This window comes from Emydura macquarii, unplaced genomic scaffold (assembly GCF_026122565.2).
Source record: "Emydura macquarii macquarii isolate MOO-44397 ecotype Brisbane River unplaced genomic scaffold, CSIRO-AGI_Emac_v2 contig_3345, whole genome shotgun sequence".
Taxonomy (NCBI): domain Eukaryota; kingdom Metazoa; phylum Chordata; order Testudines; family Chelidae; genus Emydura; species Emydura macquarii.
In genome coordinates this window covers 5865589-5891456 of record NW_027133482.1, presented here as the reverse complement: position 1 = coordinate 5891456, position 25868 = coordinate 5865589, and the positions used below count along the sequence as shown (strand labels likewise).

The window sequence follows — 25868 nt, the reverse complement described above, 5'->3', positions numbered from 1 at the left end:
CTGTATGGAATTTCCTCTCACCTAGCTGAGGGTGGTGATCAAAATCAACCAGGACAGAGCCAGTGTTGTCTTTATAGTACCAACATGGCTGAGTCAAGGTTGCTACCATTATCTGCTTCTCCTATGTGTCCATCCACTGCTCAAGCTCCTGACCACTCCTTATCTGCTCTTGCAGGATGCAGGTCATGTGCTTCAACCCCAGCCTAGGAGTTCTACACCTCTAGTCATGATTCCTCAGTGGTTCATGAGGTTAGAATACTTCTGCTATGAGGCAGTGTAGCAGATATTACTGAATGATAGGAAGAAGTCAGCTCATACTATTTACCTGCAGAAACGGAAGGAATTCTTCCTTGGTGCTGTCGTTGCTGCTTCCTGCCTAAATCTGAAGAAATAAGGGTTGTCAATTTAGGTCCATTTGGCCAAATATCAGCCTTTCATCCACCTATAGAGGGGTTTTCCATACTTGTTCATTTTGTATCATCTGGATTTATTAAGGGACTAGGGAATTTTTACCCCCGTTCTAGAGACTCCACCCCAACCCAGGATCTCAACCTGGTACTCAGTTAACTTACGGAGCATTCGTTTGAACCTATGGCAACCTGTTCTCTACTCCATTCACCTATCAAGACTGCCTTTTTAGTAGCCATCATGTTGGCCTGTAGAGTTGGGGAGATTCATTCTTTCGTGGCAGATCCCCTCTTTATGGTATTCTTTACAGATAAGATTTCTTTATGTCCACATCCTAAATTTTACCTATGTTTTCCATGGAGTTCCACCTTAACCAATCTGTTCATCTACGAATGTTTTTTTTGAAGCCACAAAAGGCTCCTCAAGAAGCCTGTTTTCATACTCTGGATGTTTGACGGGAACTGGCCTTCTACTTGGCTAGGACCAAGCTATTTTGAATGTCACCCAGGCTGTTTATCTCCTTAGCAGATAGATCCAAGTGATCCATGATCTTGCTCAAAGACTATCTAGATGGATATCTGATTGTATTGTCACTTGTTGTTATGAGGCTTCAGGTATTCATCCTCCTTAAAGGGTGATAGCACAGTCTACCAGGTCACGCGCAACATCCACAGCATTGCTTAAGAACAAACTGGTGTTTGAGATCTGTAGGGTTGCTATCTGGGCTTCAGTGCATACGTTTTTGAAGAGCTACGCTTTAATTCATGCCGCTAGATCTGATGCAGCTCTGAGTACTGCAGTACTGTCTTTAGTTTTGGACTCCATTCCGAATATTCCTCCTCCCTCTGCGGAAACTGCTTGGAAAGTGACCTCAACTGGAACACCCATAAGGACACTACCTGAAGAAGAGGTCACTCACCATATGCAGTAACTGCAGTTCTTCAAAATGTGTGTCCCTATGGGTGTTCCACTGCCAGCCCTTCCTTCCCGTTTGCTTCATACTGTTCTCCGTGAAGATGTTTGGATGAAGAGGGAACGGAGGTTAGTTTGCCTATAAATCCCAATGTAGCCTCGGTGTCCAGCACAGGGGAAAACTGCATGTGTGGGCTGAACAGGCAAAGCTAGCAGAAAAATCTCTGATCAAGGGCTCCAGAGGTGCATACGCACCTGCAGTGAAGTATCCATATGGAGACCCATCTTAAAGAGTTGCAGTTACTACACGAATTGCAGTTACTGTATAAACTGAGTTACCTCTTCGTCCCTTTGCCAACAGTTTAATTAAATAGTTCTGTGTCCTGTTCCAGAAAGAATGAGAAAATAGTGTGGCCTTTTTTTTTTTTGTTTTGTTCTGTGGGAGGAGAGGTCAGATAATCACGGATATGTTTAAGCTGAGCTGAAGGTGATCCCTAAGACATCCATCTAACAGGAGCCGTATTAAATTATATCTTTGTTTGCAAAGTAGTACTTTAAATATGTTGATATAATGAATGCTTTTTTCCCCTTTCCCAACACAGCAAAACCTAATGAAAAGAAGCGTATTGATCCTAAGAAGTCTGCAGAATCCAAAAAGAAGGATGTGAAAACCAAGAAAGTAGCAGAACCAAAGCGGGCTGCAGAGACTATGACGACCACAGAACCTAAAAAAGCTGGAGAGGCTAGGAACACCACAGAACCTAAGAAGGCTGGAGAGGATGAGGCCAAAGAAATTAGTAGGCCTGTAGCTGTGCAAGGTAAGTTTGTAACGATACACTATCTAAAATGTTTTATTAAGTTATGTGAAATTACTATTGATCTGATGGCTCCTTCAAAATTTTTCTTGCAGAGAAAATTATACTGACTCCTACAGTAGAGGTAGAATCAAATCAGTCTGAGGCAGCTATTGTCAACAAAGGTAAATTGCAGTCTAAACGGTTTTTCAGTTCTGTCAGAAACCGGTCTATGTTTCAAACTAAATGAGAATATTTTTTGTAGAAAATCTTGATGCCAAGAGCACTGTGGATATGAAGACAGCTGAGAGTACCAAGAAAGAAAATGTTTCAAGTAGGTTCATGGAGAAAAACATGCAAGCACTTTTTTTTTTTTTTTTTTTTGCAGGCAGGGCTTGAGAAAGACACTAATGAGAAAAGACATCTTCAGTGTGTAATACTTATCTTTTATATAGCACTTTTCATTTGTAGCACTCAATGCAGCATGAGTTATTTATTTACAAGTGGTTAAGGCAAAGGCGTGAGCATTCCTATGTGTATTCCCAATGCTACCACCAATTCATTTAATCTGGGTGCCTTGGTTTACCTATGTAAAATTGGCTAAATAGGCCCTGGTTACACTGTTCCTTTTAACTGTAGTTCTAACCAGTTACTGACATGCTTGGTTCTAAACAGGGATTATTCACACAAAACATGGTTAGTACTCAATTATTATGTACCAAATAGTGTTTTGCCCTTGCCAGCTGCTGATAGTGGCTCATGGTTGCTGAGCTACTTACGGGAAGACACAGGTATTTTTGCAATATAGATGAGCCCTCTTACTATGCCTGCATAACCAATTTGGTTGGTCTTCCCAACTTTGTGGTTGGGACCACTTCCCTGTATGCTACATTGCTGCTCTTGTCTGCATATTTCTGGGCACTATATCCTCTTCTGAAACACCATGAGAACTGCACATACTGTTCCCAGAATGCATCGATATAAACACAAGTAGGCGGCTTCATAGGGGAGGATATACAAACGAGTGATGTGCTCTGTGGGCACCACTGGGACATGTTGGTTCTAACCAGATCAGCTGATTGTCACAACTAGGTTTAAAAAATACGCTTGTACTTGTCATACTAACGGGGCCATAGTGTCTCCAACGTGCTGTGAGCTCCTCAGATAGACATTTTTTCAAGTGCAAAGTCCTGTTGCTATTATAAATTTGGTTTGTAATTCCAGTTGTTGTGTGCATTACCAGTGTAATTTTCTCCATGTCCAGTAAATAAAGACATGTCCCAGTATTTTCTATCACTTTGAAATTTGTATTCAGAAGGATTGAAACCATAAATCTTAAGTTGGCACAGTTAAGCAAGTGAGCATTTGCATGAGAATATTTTGAACAATTACATAGGTATTCCCTGGATATATAAATACTTGTATAGTGTTTAAAGACAAATACTAACCTAAACATCCCCCGCCGCCTACTCCCTTTTTTTTCAGAAACTACTGCAGAGACTACAAAGAGCGAAGAACCAACTGAGCCAGCTAGCAAGGTAAGGTTTCACATTCAAACCAGAATTACTTGAATCTGTGAATGTTTTTCAAGTACAACTTCAGGGGTGATGAAAGATACCTGTGCAGACATTTACCATTATCTCAAGTCTTCTGTGTATATGCCTAATATATACAGGGCCAGCAAAGAAACTTCTTAAGATTCCACATGTTCTTTCCCAAAAATTGGATGGTCCCTGGGAGAGAGGCAGACGTACATACAGTAGCGTACAATCAGTGCTATGTTCTTGGTCTTTCTCGTTAATGTATATAGGTTATAAAGCAATGAGTCTCCAGCTTTTTATTCCACAGTCCACTTTGAAAGTGAAAGACTTTCTTATGGGCCACTTTTCCTCCACCTCTTTTCTTGCCTTACTTGATTCTCAAAAAGTTTAATTCTGTGGGCCAACAGAAAGCTTCCATGTACCTGCTGGTGGTCTGTGGACCAGAGCCTGAGAATTTTATAGATCATATTCTCAGTTTTGTGCCTTCTTCAATAGCTTTCCCCTATGCCAGGACTCCCTTCTCATCCTTATTACTCTCTCTGAAACTCACTCCTGACATGAGGCCCACAAATGTTTACTCATGTTACTAATGTGATGCCATCACCTCGTTATAAAGACCCCCTGACTTACAACATTCTTTGACTGAGGTAGAAAACTTTGTCTCTCTAGTTTGTAAACTCCTTAGGGTGGGCCAGTGCCCTGAGCATAAAGGCAGTGTTTGACAAATTCTGGCAATGCCACTCTCATATCCATAATTAAGGATGAATTGAGTTTTACTCTTAAAGCTGGAATTTAACGACTTGTTTCTATGAAGAATAGAGTATAGTCTCTCTTGAAAATTATAGGACTTGCTCTTTGAGCACAGAATGAATTTTCTGAGAATTTACAAGTAAATCTGTTAATTAGTTTGAGTTGAAATTAATTAAATGGATCTTTCGAGAAATTCAGCATCCTGAAACTGGCTAGTACAGTGGCTGCTTTGTGCTGTTCTATAGTGACATAAAACAGGCAGTGCCCTGATGCATTCTGCAACCTCAGTGACATTTTCTGCTTCGTTTGGGGGGCTTGATGCAAGAGCTGTCAGCCAGTGGGGAGCCCAGCAGTTCCCTGCTCATGGGGGCAGAGTGAAAAGGGGACCTGCATCAAGCCGTGGAGAACCCTGCAGCTCCCTGCTTCTGCCTGTGGCCTCTGCAGCTCCCAGGTGCTGCGGGAGGTGGAGGCCCCCTGGAGCGCCAATCCACCACCATGGGTGGCGGGGAGCTACTAAAGCTTTAAGCTGCTGCGGGCGGCCCTTTGAGCTCGGAGCTGCTGCTGGAGGATTTGTGGGACCTGCAGCTCCGAGACACAGGCCCCACAGGGCAGTGGGGGACCCACAGACCCAGAGCTCCCAGCCCTAGCCCCCTAGCTTTCTGCCTGTGTAGGCAGGTGGGAGGCACCCTGCCCTGCTGCTCTCATTTCCACACGCCCCCACCCGCATCTCTCCTCAATCAACTTCATTTTGTCATAATAGTTATTTTTAGTAAAAGTCAGGGAGAGGTCACAGCTTCCTTGAATATTTTTTTTTATTGCCCATGACCTCTACCTGACTTTTACTAAAAACAACTGTGACAAAATCTTAACCCTACTCATTACAGGAATGTTGTAATTTATTCCAGAAACAAGCATTACAAACCCAGGAAATGCAGGTAAAACTCTGTCTGTACTCAGAAATTGATTTAATCTAATCTGGGACTACAGATCTTACTATGCACATAGTTATTACATGACATAAATACAGGACAGAATGAAAGGCAGCTTGGGTGCATTTATTTTTAGTTTAATCTTAATTCTGAATTTTCTGGCTTTGTAATGTTTGCTGTTGAGATAATTACAGCATCACTGTAATTTTATTCTTAAATTTCTGCTATGTAGTCAACCTTAACTCTGGTTTAATGTCATTTTTATTTGGAAATATATATGAACTTTTAAGATACAGATAAATAATGAGCTTTAAATACAGAAAGGCTGACTAACAGTTTTGGTTTTAGAGTAATAGCAAGGATCAGTGAAAATCTGTACCACCTTCTTCGAGTGATTGCTCATGTCCATTCCATTATAGGTGAGTGCATGCCACCGTGCATGGTTCCTGGAACCTTATTCCCCTTAGCAGACTCTGTAGGGTTGGCTTTGGCGGCCCCTGGAGTCCCGCACACATTCCTTGTTATATGAGGCACTGCCGACCCTACTGCCGCTCAGTTCCTTCTTTCTACCCATGATGGTTGCTGGAACTAGCCTTGCTCTTCGCAAGTACCATTCCCATTGTTTGAACTTTGTTCTTGTTCTTTTATTCTTTAGTTAAGTAGTTGTTAAGTAGTGTTAGTTCGATAGAGTAGAAGCCCTGAGAGGCTTAGGGTGGCCGGGCCATGCCTGGGTCACCTGACTTTAAGCCGTGTGCCTCCTGCGGGAAGGCTTTCCCACTCAGCGACCCCCACGATCGCTGCCTTAGATGCTTGGGGGAAGAGCACAGAAAAGAAAAATGCAAAATTTGCAGGATATTTAAACCAAGGACCAAAAAGGACCGGGACATTCAGTTAAAAGCCAGTCTAATGGAGGCAGCGCTCCACCCAGCCTCCGAACCCACCCGATCCACCTTGGCGCCGAGCGCGAGGTCAGTGAAGAGCACACCCCCGGCACCAACATCGACCAGGTGCCGAGAGGCATCCCCGACACCGAAAAAGAAGAAGCGGCAGCGCACGGAGCGCAGACACTCCCCACGCCGCTGGTAAGGGCGGGGTCAAGTGGGGAGATGCACCAGCCCCGGCCCGTGGAGTCCACTCCGGTGCCTGCATCTCCGAGCAGGGAGCCTCCCCCGACTCCTGGGAGTGAGGGAGTGCCTCTGCTGACACTGTCGACACCGGAGGCTTTTCACGCGGCAAGAGCCTTGCTGGCCTTGCCTACGCCACCTCCGCCCCCCCGCCCCCTCCGCAGAGGGAGAAGGGGCTGGTGTCCCGGGGCAAATCCGCATTGGGTCCCCCAAAGGGCGGCGGAGACCCCTGGCAGGGGTGGAAAGGTCTCCCGCCGGACGGCCATCGAGGGTAGAGCGAGGATGCTCCCTTTACAGTTGCTCCGAGTCCATCTCGTCGAGCCGGTCCTCCCCTCGGCACCAAAGTCGGTCCCTGACACTGGAGGCAGCACAGACAAGGCGGCACCGGGACAATTCCATTTCCAAATCCCCGGTAACAAGGAGGTCGCCCGCATCGATGTGGCACAGAACCCGGTCGTCTTCAAGGGAGCACAGAACCCGGTCAACAGAGTCAGGGTTGGCACTACGTAGCTCCCGGCGGCACCGCTTCCATTCCCCTAAGGGCAAACGGCACTGAAAGTCGTTGGTGCCAAGACGGTGTTTGACAATATCGAGCTCTTCGGAGCGCGCCTCTGCTCGCTGGCACCGATCGCAGAGGCGGTCCTTGTCGTCCTCCATGTCGGAGGCATCGAGAGGACGGTCCCCAGTGTGGAGTGGCACCAAGGGCCGGAGGCGGGCTTGGCACCACCGCTCCAGTGGCTCAGGGTACCAAAAGTGGGACAGCAGTCGGGATGCTCACAGGGCCAGCCGACGCCCCTATGAGACTCCCTAGCCGGTGCCGCAGCCAGCCCCTGGGTGGCCACAGGTTCAATGGCCACAGCAATGGCCTTACTGGGGCCCATGGGGCGTCCAGATGGGACTGGGGCCCCAGTCCATCCCATCATCGGGGGTTCAGTCTGCACCTCCCGCACTGGACATAGCCCATAAGGACCCCATTCCTCGGATGAGGAATCGGACCCAGGGGAGGGAACCCTCCACGGGTGCACCCAGTCATCGGGGGGGGGGGGACGGGTCAGCCACAGGTTGCACCTTGGCAGTCCTCCTCCTCCCCAGATGAGGCAGCCTCCAGGGACCATGTGGTGCCACGGAGGGATTTCAGGGTGCACCAGGAGCTACTTAAGAGGGTGGCCTCTAACTTACGACTGGAGGTCAAAGAGCTAGTGGAGGAAGAGGATACCCTCTTCAGTGTGCTGGGGGCAGAAACCCCAGCAAGGGTGGCTCTACCTGTCCATGACTGTGTCCTTAAAATTGCCAAGGCCCTGTGGCAAACCCCTGCCTTGGTCGCCCCTACATCTAAGGGGGCCGAGAAAAAGTGCTGTGTCCCAGCTGAGGGGTTCAAGTTCCTGTTCACCCACCCGGCCCCAGGAACCCTGGTGGTTGATGCGGCCAACCAGCGGGACAGACAAGGTCATCAGGGGTCCACTCCCAAAAACAGACAATAAGAAACTGGACTTGTTTGGGAGGAAAGTTTATTCAACGGCAGCATTGCAGTTTAGGATTGCCAACCACCAGGCCCTGTTGGGCAGATACATTTTTAACTTATGGGACTCCCTCAGGTGGTTCGCTGAGGTCCTGCCCCAAGACCAGGCCGTAGACTTCGCTACTGTCCTGGACAAGGGAATCACAGTGGCTAGGGCAGCACTACAAACGTCCAGCGATGCTGCAGACTCGGCGAGTAGGGCAGTGGCCTCCACCATCTCCATGAGGTGGTGCTCGTGGCTGCAGTCCTCGGGGCTGACGCAGGAGATGCAGCAGTCCATTCAGGACCTCCCCTTTGATGGGTTGGGCCTGTTTTTGGGTTGGTCTGATGCCAAGCTGCATGGTCTTAAAGATTCCAGGGCCACGCTTCGCTCCCTGGGCCTGTACACGCCTCAGGCTTCCAGGCGGCAGTCACGGTCCCAAACCCAGCAGCAGCCAAGGCCCCCGCCTAGGCCCTTCCAGTCCTACAGGGCAGGGACAGAAATAGGGGGTTTAGAAGGCGAAATCAGCCCCCTAGCTCGTCCTCAGCCTCCCAGCAGGAGCCCCCCAAGGGGTCGGGCAATCGAAAAGGGCAATTTTGATGGTGTGCCCGAGGGTGGCACCCCTACTGCCTCCCTGGATCCGCCCCGCCCCTTCTTAGACAGATCAAGGCCTTTCTACGCAGAATGGGCAAGCATCATGCTGGACCGTTGGGTCCTTGGGATAGTCCTTCGGGGCTATGCCCTACAATATGCCCCCCCTCCTTCTTCAGGGACCCCTCTCACGAGCAACTCCTCTTGCAGGAGGTGGTCACCCTCCTCAACCTGGGAGTGGTGGAAATGGTCCCCCCAAGACAAAAAAGGGAAGGAGTTCTATTTGAGGTACTTCCTCATTCCCAAGGCGAAGGGGGGTCAGAGATCCATATTAGACCTGCGTCATCTAAACAAATATATCAAACAACTCAGGTTTCGCATGGTCTCTCTAGCCTCCATTATCCTTTCTCTGGATCCAGGGAACTGGTATGCCGCCCTCGACCTTAAGGACGCATACTTTCATGTGTCTATCCTCCTCAGCCACAGGCGTTTTCTCCGTTTCATGGTGGCTGGCTCCCACTACCAATTTACAGCCCTACCCTTTGGTCTCTCGTCGGCCCCCAGGGTGTTCACCAAATGCATGGCGGTGGTGGCTGCCCACCTGAGGCACAGAGGTGTGCAGATCTTCCCTTACCTGGACGACTAGTTAATCAGGGGCAGGTCCAGATCCAGCAGGCAAGAGAGGACACTGGATCCAGGACAGCGTGGACGTTGCGGGATTCGGTAGAGCCGTGCTGACGGTAGCTCACCGGTAACTCCTACCCATCTCCAAGGTATTGCTTGTAAATCACCTATAATGGAATGGACATGAGCAATCACTCGAAGAAGAAAATAAGGTTACTTACCAGTAACTGATGTTCTTTGAGATGTGTTGCTCATGTCCATTCCACAACCCACCCTCCGTCCCCGCTGTTGGAGTTGGCAGAAAGAAGGGACTAAGGGGCCGTAGGGCCGGCAGTGCCTCATATATTGTGGCATATATGCGGGACTCCAGGGAGCACCAGAGCCGACCCTACGGGGTCTGCTAAGGGGAAAAAGGGTCCGGGAACCATGCATGGTGGCGTGCACTCACTTATAATGGAATGGACATGAGCAACACATCTCGAAGAACATCAGTTACTGGTAAATAATCTTGTTTTTCTTTGTTTGCAGGAACTTGCTGACATATGTGTTGTTCTTGTGTCAAACTTACCTGATAAAGGATATTCTGTTGAGGAAGTTTCCAATCTAACAAAGCCATTTGGAGGACTGAAAGATGTTTTAATTTTGTCTTCTCATAAAAAGGTATTCCAATTGGTATTTAGAAAAAAGATTTCTGGTATCTTAAAATTATCTAAAGAAGCCCTCAAAGGAATTTGTAACAAGTTTAGCTGTTGAAATAACTTACATGGGGGGCACAGTTCAACCTTCATATTGTGCTTTGTAAGACCACTTAGACTTCTTTTTTATTTAAAAGGCATATCTGGAAATAAATAAAAAATCTGCAGATTCCATGGTTAAATTTTATACCTGCTTCCCAATGTCAGTGGATGGAAATCAGCTCTCCATTAGTATGGTGCCAGAATACAAGAATATAAAAGATGAGGTAAGGAAATGAAATATGAAGCAATTTTTTTCTTTTCTTTTTTCTTTTTTCAGATGACTGCAGTTACTCAATATCCATTTATAAGTACCTCCCTGCCAGTCTAGACTACTTTTCTCTCTACTTAATATCCATTAGGTCCCTGCTGTCTCAGGTTATTATTTTGTTGCTTGCGTGCCCTGCCTCTCCTTTCAAAGTGATGACTCTTCCTCCACATAACAGGTTCTCTATATCTTTGGGTGTATCCTATTTTAAAGCTCAAATCTACTGGTTTCCTAGTGTTTTTCTGTTTTCCTTACCAAGTATTTCAGTGAATACAGTTGTAGACAAAATTTTTGTTTGGCAAAAAGAATGTGAAGATCATAATGAAGAGAATTTGAGAGAAAGATTGACAGTACCAAACTTGTGAACTTCAGAAAGGTTGCCACCAATCTTAACTTTTCAGGTTCTGTTTCAGTTTATTATTGGTGGTAGTAGTGGGATGCTGTGCCTTCCAATTACATTCAGCCTTACCAACCATTTTTAATGTTCAGAACTTTAATGCTCTGTCTCTCTTTTTTAGGAAGCTATATTTACTGCTATTATTAAAGAAGCCAATTCAAAGGTAAGTTAGAAACTTCTTAAAAATTGATCAGTAATTTAGCCATTTGCTCATTTTTACAAATCAGGAATTGGGTTGCTACATTGAATGCTATTAAAATTAATAAAATTTTGTTTAAATGTTGCATTTCCTTAAATAAAAAATATTAAAAATTAAAACATTAAAAACAAATGACACTTTTTTATTACACTTTTTATTTAGTTAGAAGTCTGTAGTCAGTAGGAGAGCTCATAGACCAGCAACTAGAAGCAAGAAGTGGAATGAGTAAGGATACACTTAGTTTAGATACACACTATAAATGAGTGCAGGTGATAAGCATTTAATAGGAGTTCTGGAAGAGCCTCCTATTCTCTCTCTCCGCACACATGCTCCCTCAACTTTATTAAAGTTCTAGAAATGCCAGCCATTGTAGCTCAGCGAGTCCAACTGAGATGGACTCCTGGTAGAGACTTAAACACTATTCAGGGATTAATGCACCTTGCCAAGTATTTACAGTGACAGTCAAATAGTGTTTCCAAAACAGTAGGATTTATTAGTCAACTGGAAGGCAGTATAGGACATCCTTAGGTTAGCATAGAGAAATGAAGGTTAAAGCATAGTCCATTCTGATCAGCCCAGAGCACCAGTCATGCTGTAGTGAACTCCATTTTCAGGCTCTTGCTCACTCTCGCTCGCTCGCTCTCTCTCTCTCTCTCCCCCCCCCCCCCCCTTCTTTAGTCAGTTCCTAGATGAGAGAGAGCAACAAGCTTCTAGTAGCTGGCACTTAGCACACCTTCCAGTCCTTGTTCTTGAGCCTGGAGTCTCTGCTTAGCTTCCCTGCTGAGAGGTGCCGGGGAATGAGATCATTGTCTCTCTGGCCCTGATTGATCAGGGTTGGTTTCAACCAGTTCCTTAATGGCAGGTCATTCGACCCAGACAGGGAGATGAGCCTCACAAACCTAGGTCTCTTAATCTGCCTTGAGAGCAAACTTAAGCCTGATCTACACTAGAGAGTTTTGTCGCCAAAAGTCACCTTTTGTCGACAAAACAGTCCTGATGTACACACTGCAATGACCCTTTTGTCGATAAAACTGCCCTGTTTTGTTGACAAAATAAAACCACCTAGACGAGAGATGTAGAGCCTTTTTTGGCAAAGTTTTAGCAAAAAAGCATGCGTGCAGACACTGCCCTTAGATTATATCGCTGAAAATAGCCTCCCGATTACCCCACAATGCCATCATGAGTGCCACCCTGATAAGTAGTTTGAGCTCTGCTGTGCATCCGTCCACCTCCACCTCTCCCCTTTCAAAGCCCCGGGAAGTTTTCAGATTAACTCCCTGTGGAGCTCACTCCATAGCAGCAGCAAACCCAGTCCTGCCCTGCGTGCCCTAAACTACATGGGACGGGTGTAACTTCTGACATGCTGTGCAGAACCAGGGAGGAAGGCAGAGGCTGTGTCCTTCCCCCACCCCGCGAGTGTACTGGACCCGTCTCTGCTGATGGGGGTGGGGGAACAGGGTTGCCAGCTATGAGCTGTCTGTGTAGCAGCTTCTGCCTCGGAATTGGTTGCTTCCAGCTGCTGCTCTCTGAACTTAAAAAGACAGCAGTGACAAGTCAGTGCAGACACACTCAGTGTCCCCCAGTAGCTGTCAAACTGGTAGGATGCCCGTTGAACAATGGGATTCAGAAACCATCATGTGATGTTGTACCTGTCCCGTGAGGCATTGCAAACATTTCCCAAAGCTACCCACAGTGCACTGCTCCCTTTGTTGATAAGAGTTGATAGTGTGAATGCACTCCACTGACAGAAGACAGTGAAGACACGCAACAGCGATTTAATTACAGCGGTGGCTGTATGCTGGCAAAACTTTTGTTGACAAAGGTTTCTAGTGTAGACAAGGCCTTAATCCTTCCGCCCCCAAGTAGCAAGGAGAAAATGAGATACGCATAGAATTAATAAAAAAAATACTACAGAAAATTCCCACTTCATCACAGTAATCTAAAACACGTTCAACAGGTATAATAGTGACTCCATGTATGCAGCAGACAGAAACCTTTTGAGCATCCTGACCAGCAGTTGCATCACTCTCTTTCTTTAGCAAATGTTCAGCTCCCTGTTTGTTATATATTAATCTTTGAATGGCAGGAACTGTCTCCTTTGCTTTAAGGACCGACTCCTAAAGTAGTAATTTTCCATGTCAGAGAAAAGTCTTGGCAGTCTTTAGGCACAACTCTTGAGAAGGAGGAAATTTGGCTTAAACAAGTTGGAACTCCAAACTTCAGACTTAGCCCACATTTGACTGTTGAAGGAGAATGATTCAAAGACAAAGGAATACCAGAAGACATATTTGCCCAAGAAATAAAATCCCTTTGCAGCAAAGAGCTGGGATGACTGGCTGTAAATTGGTTTATTCTAAAGAAGTGAGGAGGGGCTCTTTCTTACCATTTTGGGATGTGGCCTTGCCAAACCAAAGTTGAAATTCTAAAAATATGAGCAGTTTAAGGATGAAAAAGGAGTTCTTCTGGAATATTCTGATAGAAGTCATGTTTGTAGTTTACTGAATATTCTAAACTCAGTCAGAATTTGAACTCATAGTAGAAATATATATAGATGAATATTTTTTGTCTTTAGAGATGGCACAGGATTTTCACAGTAATTTTTCCTGTATTTACCAGTTCAATTCAACTGTTCTAAATTTCAGTCTTTGTGCTTTTATTTTAGGTAAATGAAGAAACTTTATATAATCAGTTTGTGCATCTTGGTAACTTACCAGATGATGGATACACCGAACTTGAAGTAGTTTGTGTGGGACTTCGATTTGGGAAAGTGGATCACTATGTTGTGTTGAAGAATAAAAAAAAGGTAATCGTGTGTGTGTATATTTTAATCTTGGTGTGTGAGGCCCTTCGTTTAAAAAAAAAAAAAAAAAAAAAAACCCACGGAGGGGGGGGAGACGCTAATTTTATCTGACCTGATAATCTCTCAATAGCAATATATACTGCAATTCCTGAGTTTGAAGATTAGAACTTGGATCCTTGATTCTGCCCAGTGTCACTAGAACCAACGCACTGTTGCATCATGGAAAAAAGGTGTGCTATATGTTGCTGCCTACTCCAGACGGCTCAGGAATAGTTTCAGAAAGCTCGGAAGAAAACAGGATTGTGTTATCAAGAAAAACAGCCAACACAATAGGTGCCTTTGAATATGGGAATTAAAGATAGAGCTGCTAGAAACCCAAAATTCCCATTCCACAGGGAAATTCCAAAATTTTGGAAAATCTTTTTTCTTTTCAGAAGAAAAGAAGGATTTTTTTTAAAATTTGCCACAGAATTAAAATTCTGAAAAATCATTTAGACAGTTTCAAAACGTTTCATTTTGATTTTGACATTTTTAAATTTTTGTTTTAGCTTTATTTTATGTTTGTAGTATTTTTATTTAATTTAATTTAATTTTTAAAATTATAACAGCTGCAACTCTAATCAGTAGTTTGAAACATTTTATCTTGTATTCTTCTAAGTCTCTTATTTGATGTTTTAATGAAATAGTTTGACACTTAGAACAAGAAAATAAGAGAGTAACAGCTGTTCTTAATATTCTTCTGTTAGCCTGGAATTATTTTTCTATCATACTAAAAATATTGGCAACTCAAATTAGTACTGAGTGCTTCTCTTTTGTTTTCTTTTTCAAACCTATTGAAACATCAAACGAGACACCTCAAACAAAAAAATAAGATAAGAATCCAGTACTACTTCAAATATCAGCTGTTCAGGTGATTTTAAAAATTAAATGATAAAAAAACGCTCTCCATACAAAGAAAACCCCCCAATGTTTAATAAAAATATAAAATAAAACAATTTTTAAAAAGCAAGCTGAGGTGGGGGAGCCTACCTACTAGGCAGCCAGGGAGGTGAGCCGTTACCCACTGCGCACAGTGGCTTGGAGTTGTGGGGCCATGTCTGGGAGCTCTGGGTCTGTAGGGCTGCCCTGCGGTGGCTGAAGCAGAAAATGTCACAGAGGTCTCTGGAAGTCACAGAATCCGTGACCTCTGTGATACAATGTTATCCTTAATGATGACACTTGCATATCTTTTCCTGAGCCCTGCCAAGAGGGTATTTACATTTACAGCAACATCAGAGTTGAAACTGAAGTGCTTGAAGTTGGGCGTGTGCACAGGGAGGAAGAGTGGGCCTAACTACATTTGGTAGTGGTGCTCTTCATTCTTCTCAGAGGACCCTTCCAAACATCAGCTCAGGGACAGAAAGATCTTTACCAAAAATGTTTAAAGGGAAGATTTTTATTGTTTAGATTCAGGACATGAACATGAAGAAAAAGTACTTTTAAAAACGTTTTTATTGTTTGCCTTTGTGTTGTGGCTGCTTTGGTCCCAGGGTATTGAAAGATCAGGTGGTGAGGTATTATCTTTTATTGGACCAACTTCTGTTGATGAAAGAGACAAGCTTTTGAGCTACACAGAGCTCCTCTTCAGGCCTGGGAAAAGTACTCAATGTCATAGCTAAATGCAAGGTGGAACAGCTTCTTTAGCCCTTGTAGGTAGGACATGCTCTAAGAGACCATTCAAAGGTGAAATGACCTATTAACATCTCTGCAGTCATGGGACAAAAAAGAGGAGTTAGTGGTTTACAGATGGTTGTAATAAGCCATAAATCCAGGGTTTTTATTAAGACCATGATTAAAACTATCCCTCAAAAGTCCAGCATTGCTCTCTGCCTCAGATATTTACAAGACAATGAACACCCCTCAGATATCCACCCCGAACACATCACATATCTTAGAATGTGTTGACTACTTATGCCAAACGCAAGATATTACCTCACCCACCACATTTTTTTTAAGTTAATTTAAAACAAATAAAGTTGAAAATGTCCTAGAAATATCAGTACAGCTGAGGAAATGAGCCAGATGCAATGGCAATTTCACTTTTAATAAACCTATGTTGGTGCTCTCAACTAAGGAAGGCAAACGTAACAGTAGTTGTTACTTAGAAAAGTTTTGTCTTTATGAATTATGCCTTCAAGCTACAAAAATTAAATCTGTGCACATTTTACATTTTTTAAAGGCAATTCTTCAGCTAGATAGTCCTGACTCGGCTAAATCAATGAGCTGCTTCCTAAAACAGTACCCATATAACATGGGTGAAAATACACTGACTTGTATGCTGTCACCAAGGAGAGAACCTCCAGAGGTAAGACGACTGTCTTTTTGGTTAGACAACTTTTTTGCTTTTGTGTATTGTCCAGCCTTTTGCTAAAGGAAAGTCAACACCAATCTTGTTGTGTATATTACTTTGAAGTCATGAGCCTCAGGTACATTAGGACTCAAAACCAAAATGTAAGACCCTACTAATGTGTACCCTGGAATAGCATATAGATATTACAGTATTTCTGCCTAATTTGCTCTTCCATTTTTTTGGAATATCTTTTAAATCAATTTTGTGAGTGTGTATGTAATCTCTTCCCGCTATTAAAAGTAGTTTCTATCAAAGGGCTAAGAGGAAAATAATAGAAAAATGATTAGAAGCACCTTTTCCCTATGTTTTTGAAAATATTTATTTTTTTAAGATTTGCTGATCTACTTCAGCGTCCTTCTCCCCTACCTTCCCCCATCCCAATCCGCCCCCCCAACCAACTGTACTTTGAGCATCAGTTTGTGGGCCAATGGCCACTTTAAAGTTACTTTCTTTTGTAACTAATTTTGGAGTACTGAACAGCTCTCAATTTACTTTTTACAAGAGAAAATTACTGAATATGACTGAAAGGACTACAAAGTACAGCTGATGTGAAGACTTAGCAGTTTAGGAGAAGGAGCGGTTTAGAAATTAATCTTCCCCCAACACTTCAGCTGCACACTTCTCAGCTGCCTCTTTCCGCCCTAAACCCATAAGATAATTTTATTATTTTGGGCCTCCCATTAACCCCTCTCTGCATTCCTCTCCCCCCTCCTCCCCCCCCATTTAACAGAGGGATATAGGAATTTTTTTATCATGCAGTCTCCGTGGTTTATTGTTTGGAGTTGACACAACTATGACATCCTAGGCTAACTGGCTAGTCAGAATGAGGTTTTAAATAATCCATGTGAACAGCCAGATTCTAAGTATTTAAAAAAAAAAAGAGCTTCATGCTATTCCTGGATAAGGAATAGGATTCTTCTTTGAGTTGTAGTCCACTTGGACACTACTGGTGGTGTGCATGTGCCTCATGCACACAAAATCAGATTATTTTGGCTAGTAATGTCTGTTGGGGCCATGTCTGTGCCCTAGATGTCCTTGCATCTTGTGCACCTGAGGATATAAAAGGCAAAGCAGGCCCAGGCATTGCCCAGTTCCTCCTTATTGCCTCAAAGAGCAAGACAGAATCCCTGCAATATCATCTGCTTTTCTGTGCACTATGCTGGTATTAGTGTTAATTACTTGTATTGCTAATAAATTAGGTAAGTGTTAGTCTTCTTGTTTGTAGGCAAGAAACAAAACTTGTTCAGTCAGTTAATTAGTTCTTAGGCTAGACCCTTCACCACTAACCTATATGTGGACTTGCACAATATGGCAGAAACAAAATTCCTTGGATTCAAAACCTGCCACTCGTGTAATGCTTCAGTGATGCTTAACGACAGACACTTCAGTTGTCTCTCTTGTGTAGGAGAGGGACATATTCTTTAGCAATATGTCATGTCACTTCTTTTCTAATTGGACTCACAAAGATAGAAAAACCTGCCTAAAATTGTTGCTCATGGAGCACTCTATGCAAAACTCTTTGGACACCAAAAGGAAGGACACAGCTAGACCTTGGTCCTCCAGTCAGTCCCTCTACATGAACAAAAGCTCATCACCCAGCGCTTCTGTGCTATGTTAACCAACACGCCTCGGTCATCCACCTCCATTCTGCCATTGATGACCTGAGAAGAGGGGTAAGAAAGAGCCCAGCTCCAGAGATGAGCCGATGCCTAGGATCAGCCTTTCCTGCACCACAATCAATCAGTAGAGTCAGCAGGTGTCTGACTAACATTGAGTTCAACAGTCAAAGGGCAGTTTTTACTAATATCAGAAAGGACTCCACCTTGTTTTGTAGCCAAGTGGAAGTTTTTTTAAATTTCTGCCAAACACCAGTGTCAGTCTCCTGAGACAACTGCTATTCCTGATACATGATATTACTGCCTTATCCTAGAGATGATGGGTTTTTCTCTTAGCTTGATATGAGTTCACCTGCTGGCAATTAGTACGTCACCCTTCAGCAGATGGCTACTTTGTATTTACTCACCCAGTCACTTCCAGGTTCGTATAGGCCTTACAGACCATCCCCTCACTGGCACCTTATTTTAGTACTTACCAAGCCACTTTTCAGTCATGAGCTATCTGTTTGATGCTTCATCTATATATAAAGGTTGCCTTCCTCATTGCCATCACTTTGGCCAGACTGGTAGGTGAGCTGGGGTCCCTGATGGCACACCTTCCTTATACAACGTTTCATAAAGACGGTCTCACTAAAACTATCTGAATTTCACCAGTGAAGACATTTTGGAATTCCACATACCCCAGGGTATCCACTTACCTGTGTTCTTCCAAAAGCCCCATGCATCCAGCTTCGTTTCCTTGACACAAGACAAACTTTGGCATTTTACCTGCAGAGAACAAAACAGATCAGAAAGCCACCTAGGGGTTTTTTTGCCATAGTGGAACGGTCTGAGGACTAGCTTTTTCCTCCTAGGGGGTCTCCAAGTGGATCTCTGGTTGTACCTTTTTGTTACCAGCTGGTGCATCTTTCTCCCCCAAATGGGGTATGGGCTCACTATGGGAGCACAAGCAGACTTAGTAGCATCATTTCAAGAGGTACCTCTGCTTGATAATTGCAAGGCTGCAGCATGGTGTTCCAGCTACGAGATGTTACACCTTGATCCAAGCCTTCTCTGCTGAAGCATCCTTTGGGGCAGCAGTTCTAGAAGCAGCCATACCACCTGAAGCCTTGCACTCTGCTCCTCTCTAAATACTGCTTGTCAGTCATCTACAGTGGAATACTTATAGGGACCAGCACTCAAAGAAGAAAAGGAAGTTACTTAACTCTTTAAACTGGCTTTCTTTGAGATGTATGGTTCCAACTACCTACCCTTCTTCCTCTTGGCTTCAGATAATCTCTGATTCATAGTAACAGAAGAGGAACTAGAGCGGCATCTTTCTGCACTGCCTCATATACCCTTTGGCACAGAGCATGAGGGAAGCAAGGACACAGTGTGGACCAACAGACACTACTTGCAAGAATTCTCTCATCTCAGGTGTGTGGAGTGCATCCAGACCCACAGTAGAATATAGATAGGGACCACACATCTCAAGAACTTCAGCTACGAGGGGTAAATAGATTCCCTGTAGGATCTCCTGCTTGATTTGGGGGCTGGATTAGATAGCATCAGAAGTTTCTTCCATCCCTATCCTGTATGATACTGATTCAGTTGTAATAGAAAGGGGAACGAGTTAGCACCTTCTCTTAGCAGTGTTATATAGAATTTCATTTTTATGAAACAGACTTCACAGCACTTTAAAAAATGTTAAGCAGTGTGTAAATGCTAGGAATAAAATCTCTGTTAGCACTGGAAAATAAATACTTTGAGTTAGCCATGCGCATTAACAAATGATATCAAGGGAATGTCTTTCAAAGGTGCATTGTAAGATGCACATGTGCTTTCTGTAACCATTGCCCATAGCTTGTGTAGCAACAGACAACATTATACATGTTTAATCAGATTAGAACTCAGTACAAAGAAAGAGCAGCTCCCAGCAGTCTCTGCTGTGTGCTTTGGATGATACAGGGGGCTTGTCTACTTTAGAAGAACTAATGTCTGTATAGCAGCAACTGTCTCCAACAACATGGCAATATCAGCAATACAAGCAGTGGGATAGAGAAGACTCCGACATTTTTACCACTGTTATGAAAACCTGGAGGTGGTGTTGACAGTAGTGATAAAAATGCCTAAGCCTGTGTGTTGACACACTGGTAAAAATGCCTAGAACCATGCCTAGGTAAGTGGCTGCTGGTGATGGTGTTTCACCATTTTGTGGCTCTTGTGGTAATATGAATACTAACTTGTCTAATGTAGACATATCAATATGTGTATAGGACATGTATTTGAAGATGATGTATTGTTGCAATAGTAATAGAGTAATACTGTTACTACACCTTCTGGCCTCATGAAAACAGCAACCATGTTGGCAACCATGCTTAAATGAACATTCATGTTAAACCCATTTGATATTAAAAAACAAATTTCCTTACCTGTGATTCTAGTAACACCTAAAGTTATTAAAGTTGAAAGTCTTAGCATTTTAACTTTTTACTCTTGTGTACATCTTACATTTCTGTCCTCTTTAAATGGAAAATCAATATTACTTTTAGGCTCTCATGTACTATCCCAATGCCACATTGCTTGCATTGCAGGGGAACATTTATTTTTTATTAAATTTCTATTTGTATTTTTAAAACATATGGAAATATTTCGCTTAGATGTTGTAAAAGCATCTTTTTACATAACCTACATTTGGTGCTAAATTAGAGTTCATTGTCCTTTTAAAAATGTTTGTATCTAGCACTGTTCTAATCTATGTGAAGAGGGCTTTAACAATTTTCACACCACAGTCAAAAATCTGTACTTTGTAGGTGTACTTTCCAGTGCTTCTGAGTCATTCTGTTATGTGTAGCTAAGTGTGGGGGGCAGGGGGGAGTACCTGTAATGGTCACCTGAGTAGGGGAGGATGAGTCTCCCTTTATTCCTTGCTATTCCCAGTCCGAGCTACCTCTTAGTATGCATCACCTTTCTTTGAGTTTTACAACATTGAAAATTCCTGTTACCCAGATTCTGTAGAGCCCCAGAGTACCAGCTCTACTTCTCCACATGCACTCCTTTCTCTAAAAAGCCTCCCATTATCTTTTAATTTATTCTGAGAAACCAAAATAAGCAATTAAGCTACGTGTTTTCCTATTTCCAAGCATGATCCATTTACAATGTTTACAGCCTGGCTTTCTGCACCCTTTATTACTAAAATCTGATAGGGGGGAAGTGCTAATATTGAAATCATACAATCTGAAAATGGGTTGAAGATCAGTTTTTGCCATTGGAATTTACCTGCAATTCTTTGTAAAGGTGATGATATTCTTTAAATTAGGTTAGTATGGTATAATTCTAAACACTATCTTTCTACTTTGAACCAAACTTAGCTCTACCACTTTCAAAATCCCTGTCATTGCTTAAAAGTTGGAACTTTACTCCCCGTAACAGCAGCTGTACAGCTTGGATTGGTTAGTTTGTTTTTCAGAGGACATAGTCTTTAAATTTAAAAAGTGAGTTTAATTATATAAAAAACAAAATGGATTGATTATCCTCTAAGAAACGTGTCACATCAGCACATTTTGGAGGGTAGAGTCAAGCCTTCAGCTTAGTACAGGTGGACGTTTGTTGCATTTGGAACATAAATATCTTTAGATGAGGTACTATAATGTATGTCCTCTGCATATCTGTCTGCCAGACAAACCATAGTTCTGTCAGAGCACTACAGCTGTTACATTTGATGAGGATACCAAGGACCTGAAAGAGGGTGCTGCTTAAAAGAAGGGAAATTTGATTTAAATGCCTACCTCCAAATACAACAAAAACTAAATCCTAAATCTATTCCAAGTCATCACAGTTATAAAGAGCCACAAAACATGAGGCTAAAGCGTATCTTATGAAATACATTCTGTAATGAAAACATGGTTTAGAATGACTTATGTTCACTGTCATTTGATCTTTCAGGTGTAGTTATGAATGGGCTTGTGGTGCTTTTAACTGAATGTATTGGGCATATATACTTTTGTGTGGTGATTTCTGAACTTCACAGATGTTCAATACTTGGTGATTTTATGTTATAGGCTGAAGTTATGAAAAAAGAGATGAAAAACCAAGAACCAAGTAAAGGAATGTAAGTCTTTCAAATATTTAATTTTTGTATTCACTGTTCAAAAAGTGAACATCTATGATTGATGTACTAAGTAGACAACTACACATTTTACTCAAAAGCAAGCTATGTATACATGGCAAAAACCTGCAATCGGATTATTTAGAGATGTGCTAACAGTTACCTATTGCCACTTCATTTTTTAGTTCTCTTCTTGTCCCATGTATCCAAGACATTTACTTTCTTTACTTGCATAGAGTTTTTTGTAAAAATTTGTGTTTGCTTGAGAGTCTGGGGTCTGAATGAGCATGGATAAACGGTGAAATCCTGGCCCCATTAAAGTAAAGTTTTATCATTAATTTCAATTGGTCCAGGATTTCACCCATATGCTTGTTATGGTGGAAGAAATATGTTGCTGAAAAAGCTCTTGTACTTTGCCTGTAGTGATCCCTATATTTCATCTTTCAGTGCTATCATTTATCAAGGCACATGATCTATTTTTTTTTGTTTCCAAATGCTAAAACAAACTAGAGGAGGATTTCACTTCAGTGGTTCAGTTTTCTAAATTTACTTAATATTTCTACCTAATTGATACAGGCCACTAACTAGATAATGGAAAACTAATTTAGATACCTAATTTTAACATCAAAATCCAGAAAAGGGAAATTATTATTTTGTAATTCTCCATGGAAATTTTATTTTAAATGCATCTTGCATGCCTGAATGATTGTAAAGTATCTAATTATGGAGTAACTGTTCATTGGTTCTACAATATAAGACACTATGTTTTTCAAATACTTTTTATCTCAAATGACAGTAACTTATACAAAGTACTTCCTGTAGTTGGGGAAAGGGTAATTTTTGTCCTTAAAATGTTTTCTGTGACTCATATCCACTTCGGTGTGTGTGTGCGCATGTGTTTGTGTGTGTGTGTGTGTGTGTGCGTGTGTGTGAGATTTAATCTACAGCGCTCTTTAATAATAGTCCAAAAATTACTATTTAAAGTAAAGTTACTATCGTGTTGTGCATTATTACTCTGCAGTACATTTACATTTTTATAAGACTTTGTGTAATGTCACACATCTAATAATGATGTATTTTCAAAGCATGGTTTCTTCTCTGTGCTCCTGACGACTCTCATGGTCTACATACTATTTTAAAAAGTAATATCAAGCTATGAATGTAAAACAAATATGTATTAGACATTCCTAAACTCATAAGAGTGGTGTTCAGAACACATTAGATGTTGGAAGCATAGTGAATACTTCTGAACTAGTGGTTGAGAGTCTCACAAATTTAGATGTTCAGGTAACCTTACTGATTCCAGATTGATGGGTTCTAGGTAGCAGCTGACCTACCAATATGCACAGTACAAATGAATATTATCCACGTGAGTCCCAGATGCTGCACAAAGTAGTACTGTGGCTGGTGAACAAATGGACAAACTAAAGTTTTTGCTTACCAACTTCACCCTATACAGATTCCCTTTCAGCCTGTGAGACAATTGTCTCCATGTCGGAATGATCCCTAGGCTTACCAAGCTGAATGTTTCTCAGCAGGCCTGTTATCCTTTAGAGATATAATCACTATATAAGAAGCAAAAAATAAATCCCATAACACGGGAAGAGTGCTATTTTACTGTCACGCTTCCCCCCTCTCCTCTGGAATTTTTCTGTGGAGAGGAATGGGATAGGATAACTTGAGGAGAGAAGGGGGAACAGTATTTCTGATTCCTATGAATGGTCGAGATAATCTTGAAGAAATCTTGGAATGTTTCTTGACATTTAATCATTATCCATCGTGAAGACATGGTCAAAGGCCATTCACCAGACCTGATTGGGGTGGTGATAAACCATTGGCCTGGATATCCCTACTGTTTCTAATAATGAAGGTGATGGTTTCTTTCAGCAAATGTAGTCAAGATTTTTCCTCTTCCAGGTAAAGATTCCAGAAGAACAGAAGACCAACCTGCAGTCTCTTTCTTAATCTGAGTTTAAAATGGAGAATTAAGGGTTTGCCTCTTGCCTTGCATCCCTTATGGCACATGCCTGCTCTTTTTTGGGTTGCTGGAACTAACCCTTTATTTGACCTCCATTGCTAGCTCTGGTGGGTAGCTCTGAGTGAGGGCTGGTGTTTACACAAATGGCTGAAGATGCAAGACTGGAGCATCAGATATTTGTGGGTTTTACCCTTTTTATGCAAACTTTCTAAGGAAAATACCATTCTGGTAGAGCAGTATGCCAGTTTCTTTCCCAAAGCATAGCAGGGCTTTTGAGTCCTTGCACCCACTATTTTCAGCTATCTTGATATTTTACCTCTTTCATCTTTGATCCTGCATAGTTCTGCTACCTTGCCCAGAATGTATCACCCATGGCTATGAAAGTCCAGTTTGAATCTGTTAGATTAATGCTCTTGATGTATTTTTGGAGACCACCAAAGTACTTTTCTCTCCAAGAGAGAAAGTCACACAGTCCTGAAGATCCACAGACGGATCTCAGTTGATTTGTGTAGATGATGTACGTATGTGGACTTACAACATTCACTATAAGCAGTTAAAGATGCAAGTAATGTATGGTCTTGCATTATTTGCTGCTATTTAGTAAAACTGCTGTTTTTTCCATTCCTGGTAGAAGCTTCTAGATAGATTCTCCCCCTTTGCAGATGCTGAGCTGTGTGCAGTTTGGCAGGGGAGACTGAGCTTATCTTTGATCAAAATCTCCATGCTTCCTAGACAGAGCTAGTCTTTCAGGACTGCCTCTTTGGGCTGTGCATCCTGTCAAGTTGTCCAGATGAGTTTTACTATAACAAAACACTATGTAAATGCTGCGAGAGGCTAGTATATGCCCAAATAGAAGAGAAATATATTCGCAGATGGATCTCACTTGTGGAACATAAAGGAATCTTTGGTATTCAGAGACCTGTCCTTTGTAAGGTTGTTAAATACCAAAGTGTCTTCGTTGTCATGACTGATCAGAATCTTAATATGTGTGCCACAAGAAGCAGATTAGTTTTTTTTGGTCAAAAACTAATTGAAGCACTTTCATCCCAACCGGTGTTTGGACATGAATGACTTAAAATGGTTAAACTCCAAGCAAACTTTTGGAATGAGAAAATGTTATTTGAATGATCAAGTGAGAGAATGTCTCTAACTTTTTTCTGAGATCTCCAGTTACTGTGAAGTAAACAATATGAGGCTTGGGAGGAAATTCCATGCAGGAGCTGTTCAAAACCACACAGGATCCATTATGCCAAGAGAGATTTTTCCGGCTGTACTTTGGAATGCTGTGAGCCTGCCACCTTTTAGGGAGATGACACCTGCCACAGATGGAAGCTGCTCAGCTAAATTTTGCTGCAAGTTTTTGTCTGAGTCTCTGTTGCATAATAGTAACATGAGTTGCAACTGTGCTTAATCTATGGTGATACTTGACCTTCTGAAACAGAACTAGCCCCACTCTTTCTACTTCTCCAATATATGTGGCAGGTGAAGATGACGATGTTAGGTGCAAAGTAAGCTTTCAAGATACGTTGAAGTGTGCATCTTGTGCTTAGGTGATGGGGATTTACTCCTTAATTGATTTTGGCTGCTTTTTTTGCTTTGACTTTTAATATAGTCCTTAACACACACACATCTTACCACATCAAAGTTGGGCCTTCAGTGATTAATTCTGTTTGAGTCAGCTTTGGACTTTCTTGATGTCAGCATGCCAGAAGTATTAACAAAATGGCAGCCCTTCATGTATCTTTCATGAAGATTCATACAGTTGTGCACACCTTTTTCATATACTTTGGATCTGAGAGACCATAGTAAGATCCACATCTTGGTGCATATCCACTTATTAACCAGTTTTCTGTTTACCCCCTCTGGACTGATCTTCTTTATTACCCAACTAGAACATCAAATTTGATTGATGTATTGGCATCTTTCCGTCTAGTTTTATGTAATCTCAGGATGCCCACTTTCTGGAGTCATGAAAAAGGAGGTTTAGACATCTCCAGCTTCGAAGTTTCCCAAGAATGTCTATAGACGATGCTTTCTTTCAGAGAAAAATAATGTACTTGCCTGTAATTGAAAGTTCTCTGAAAAGTACTATCCTGTATCTTTGTCATCCTGGGCTTTATTACCTTGGGAGCTGACAGTAAGCTTAAATAGCAAAGGGTGTTGCATTGCAGAAAAGAGGCCCTGTCGGTGTGTGTGGCCTTTCCCACAAATATAACCTAGATCATTTC

General features: G+C 42.4%; 1 protein-coding gene across 4 annotated transcripts in view; it reads left to right on the top strand.

Annotated features, from left to right (window-relative positions):
• ZNF638 (zinc finger protein 638) overlaps positions 1-25868 on the top strand; it is a 93677-nt gene that overhangs the window by 47362 nt on the left and 20447 nt on the right. For all 4 annotated transcript variants that reach the window (XM_067533548.1, XM_067533546.1, XM_067533547.1 and 1 more), the window contains exons 13-22: positions 1923-2138; positions 2231-2299; positions 2380-2448; positions 3600-3652; positions 9701-9832; positions 10005-10133; positions 10693-10734; positions 13433-13573; positions 15789-15914; positions 21616-21665. In XM_067533548.1, coding sequence (XP_067389649.1) covers positions 1923-2138; positions 2231-2299; positions 2380-2448; positions 3600-3652; positions 9701-9832; positions 10005-10133; positions 10693-10734; positions 13433-13573; positions 15789-15914; positions 21616-21665 — 1027 coding nt within the window. The remainder of the gene's footprint in view (positions 1-1922; positions 2139-2230; positions 2300-2379; positions 2449-3599; positions 3653-9700; positions 9833-10004; positions 10134-10692; positions 10735-13432; positions 13574-15788; positions 15915-21615; positions 21666-25868) is intronic.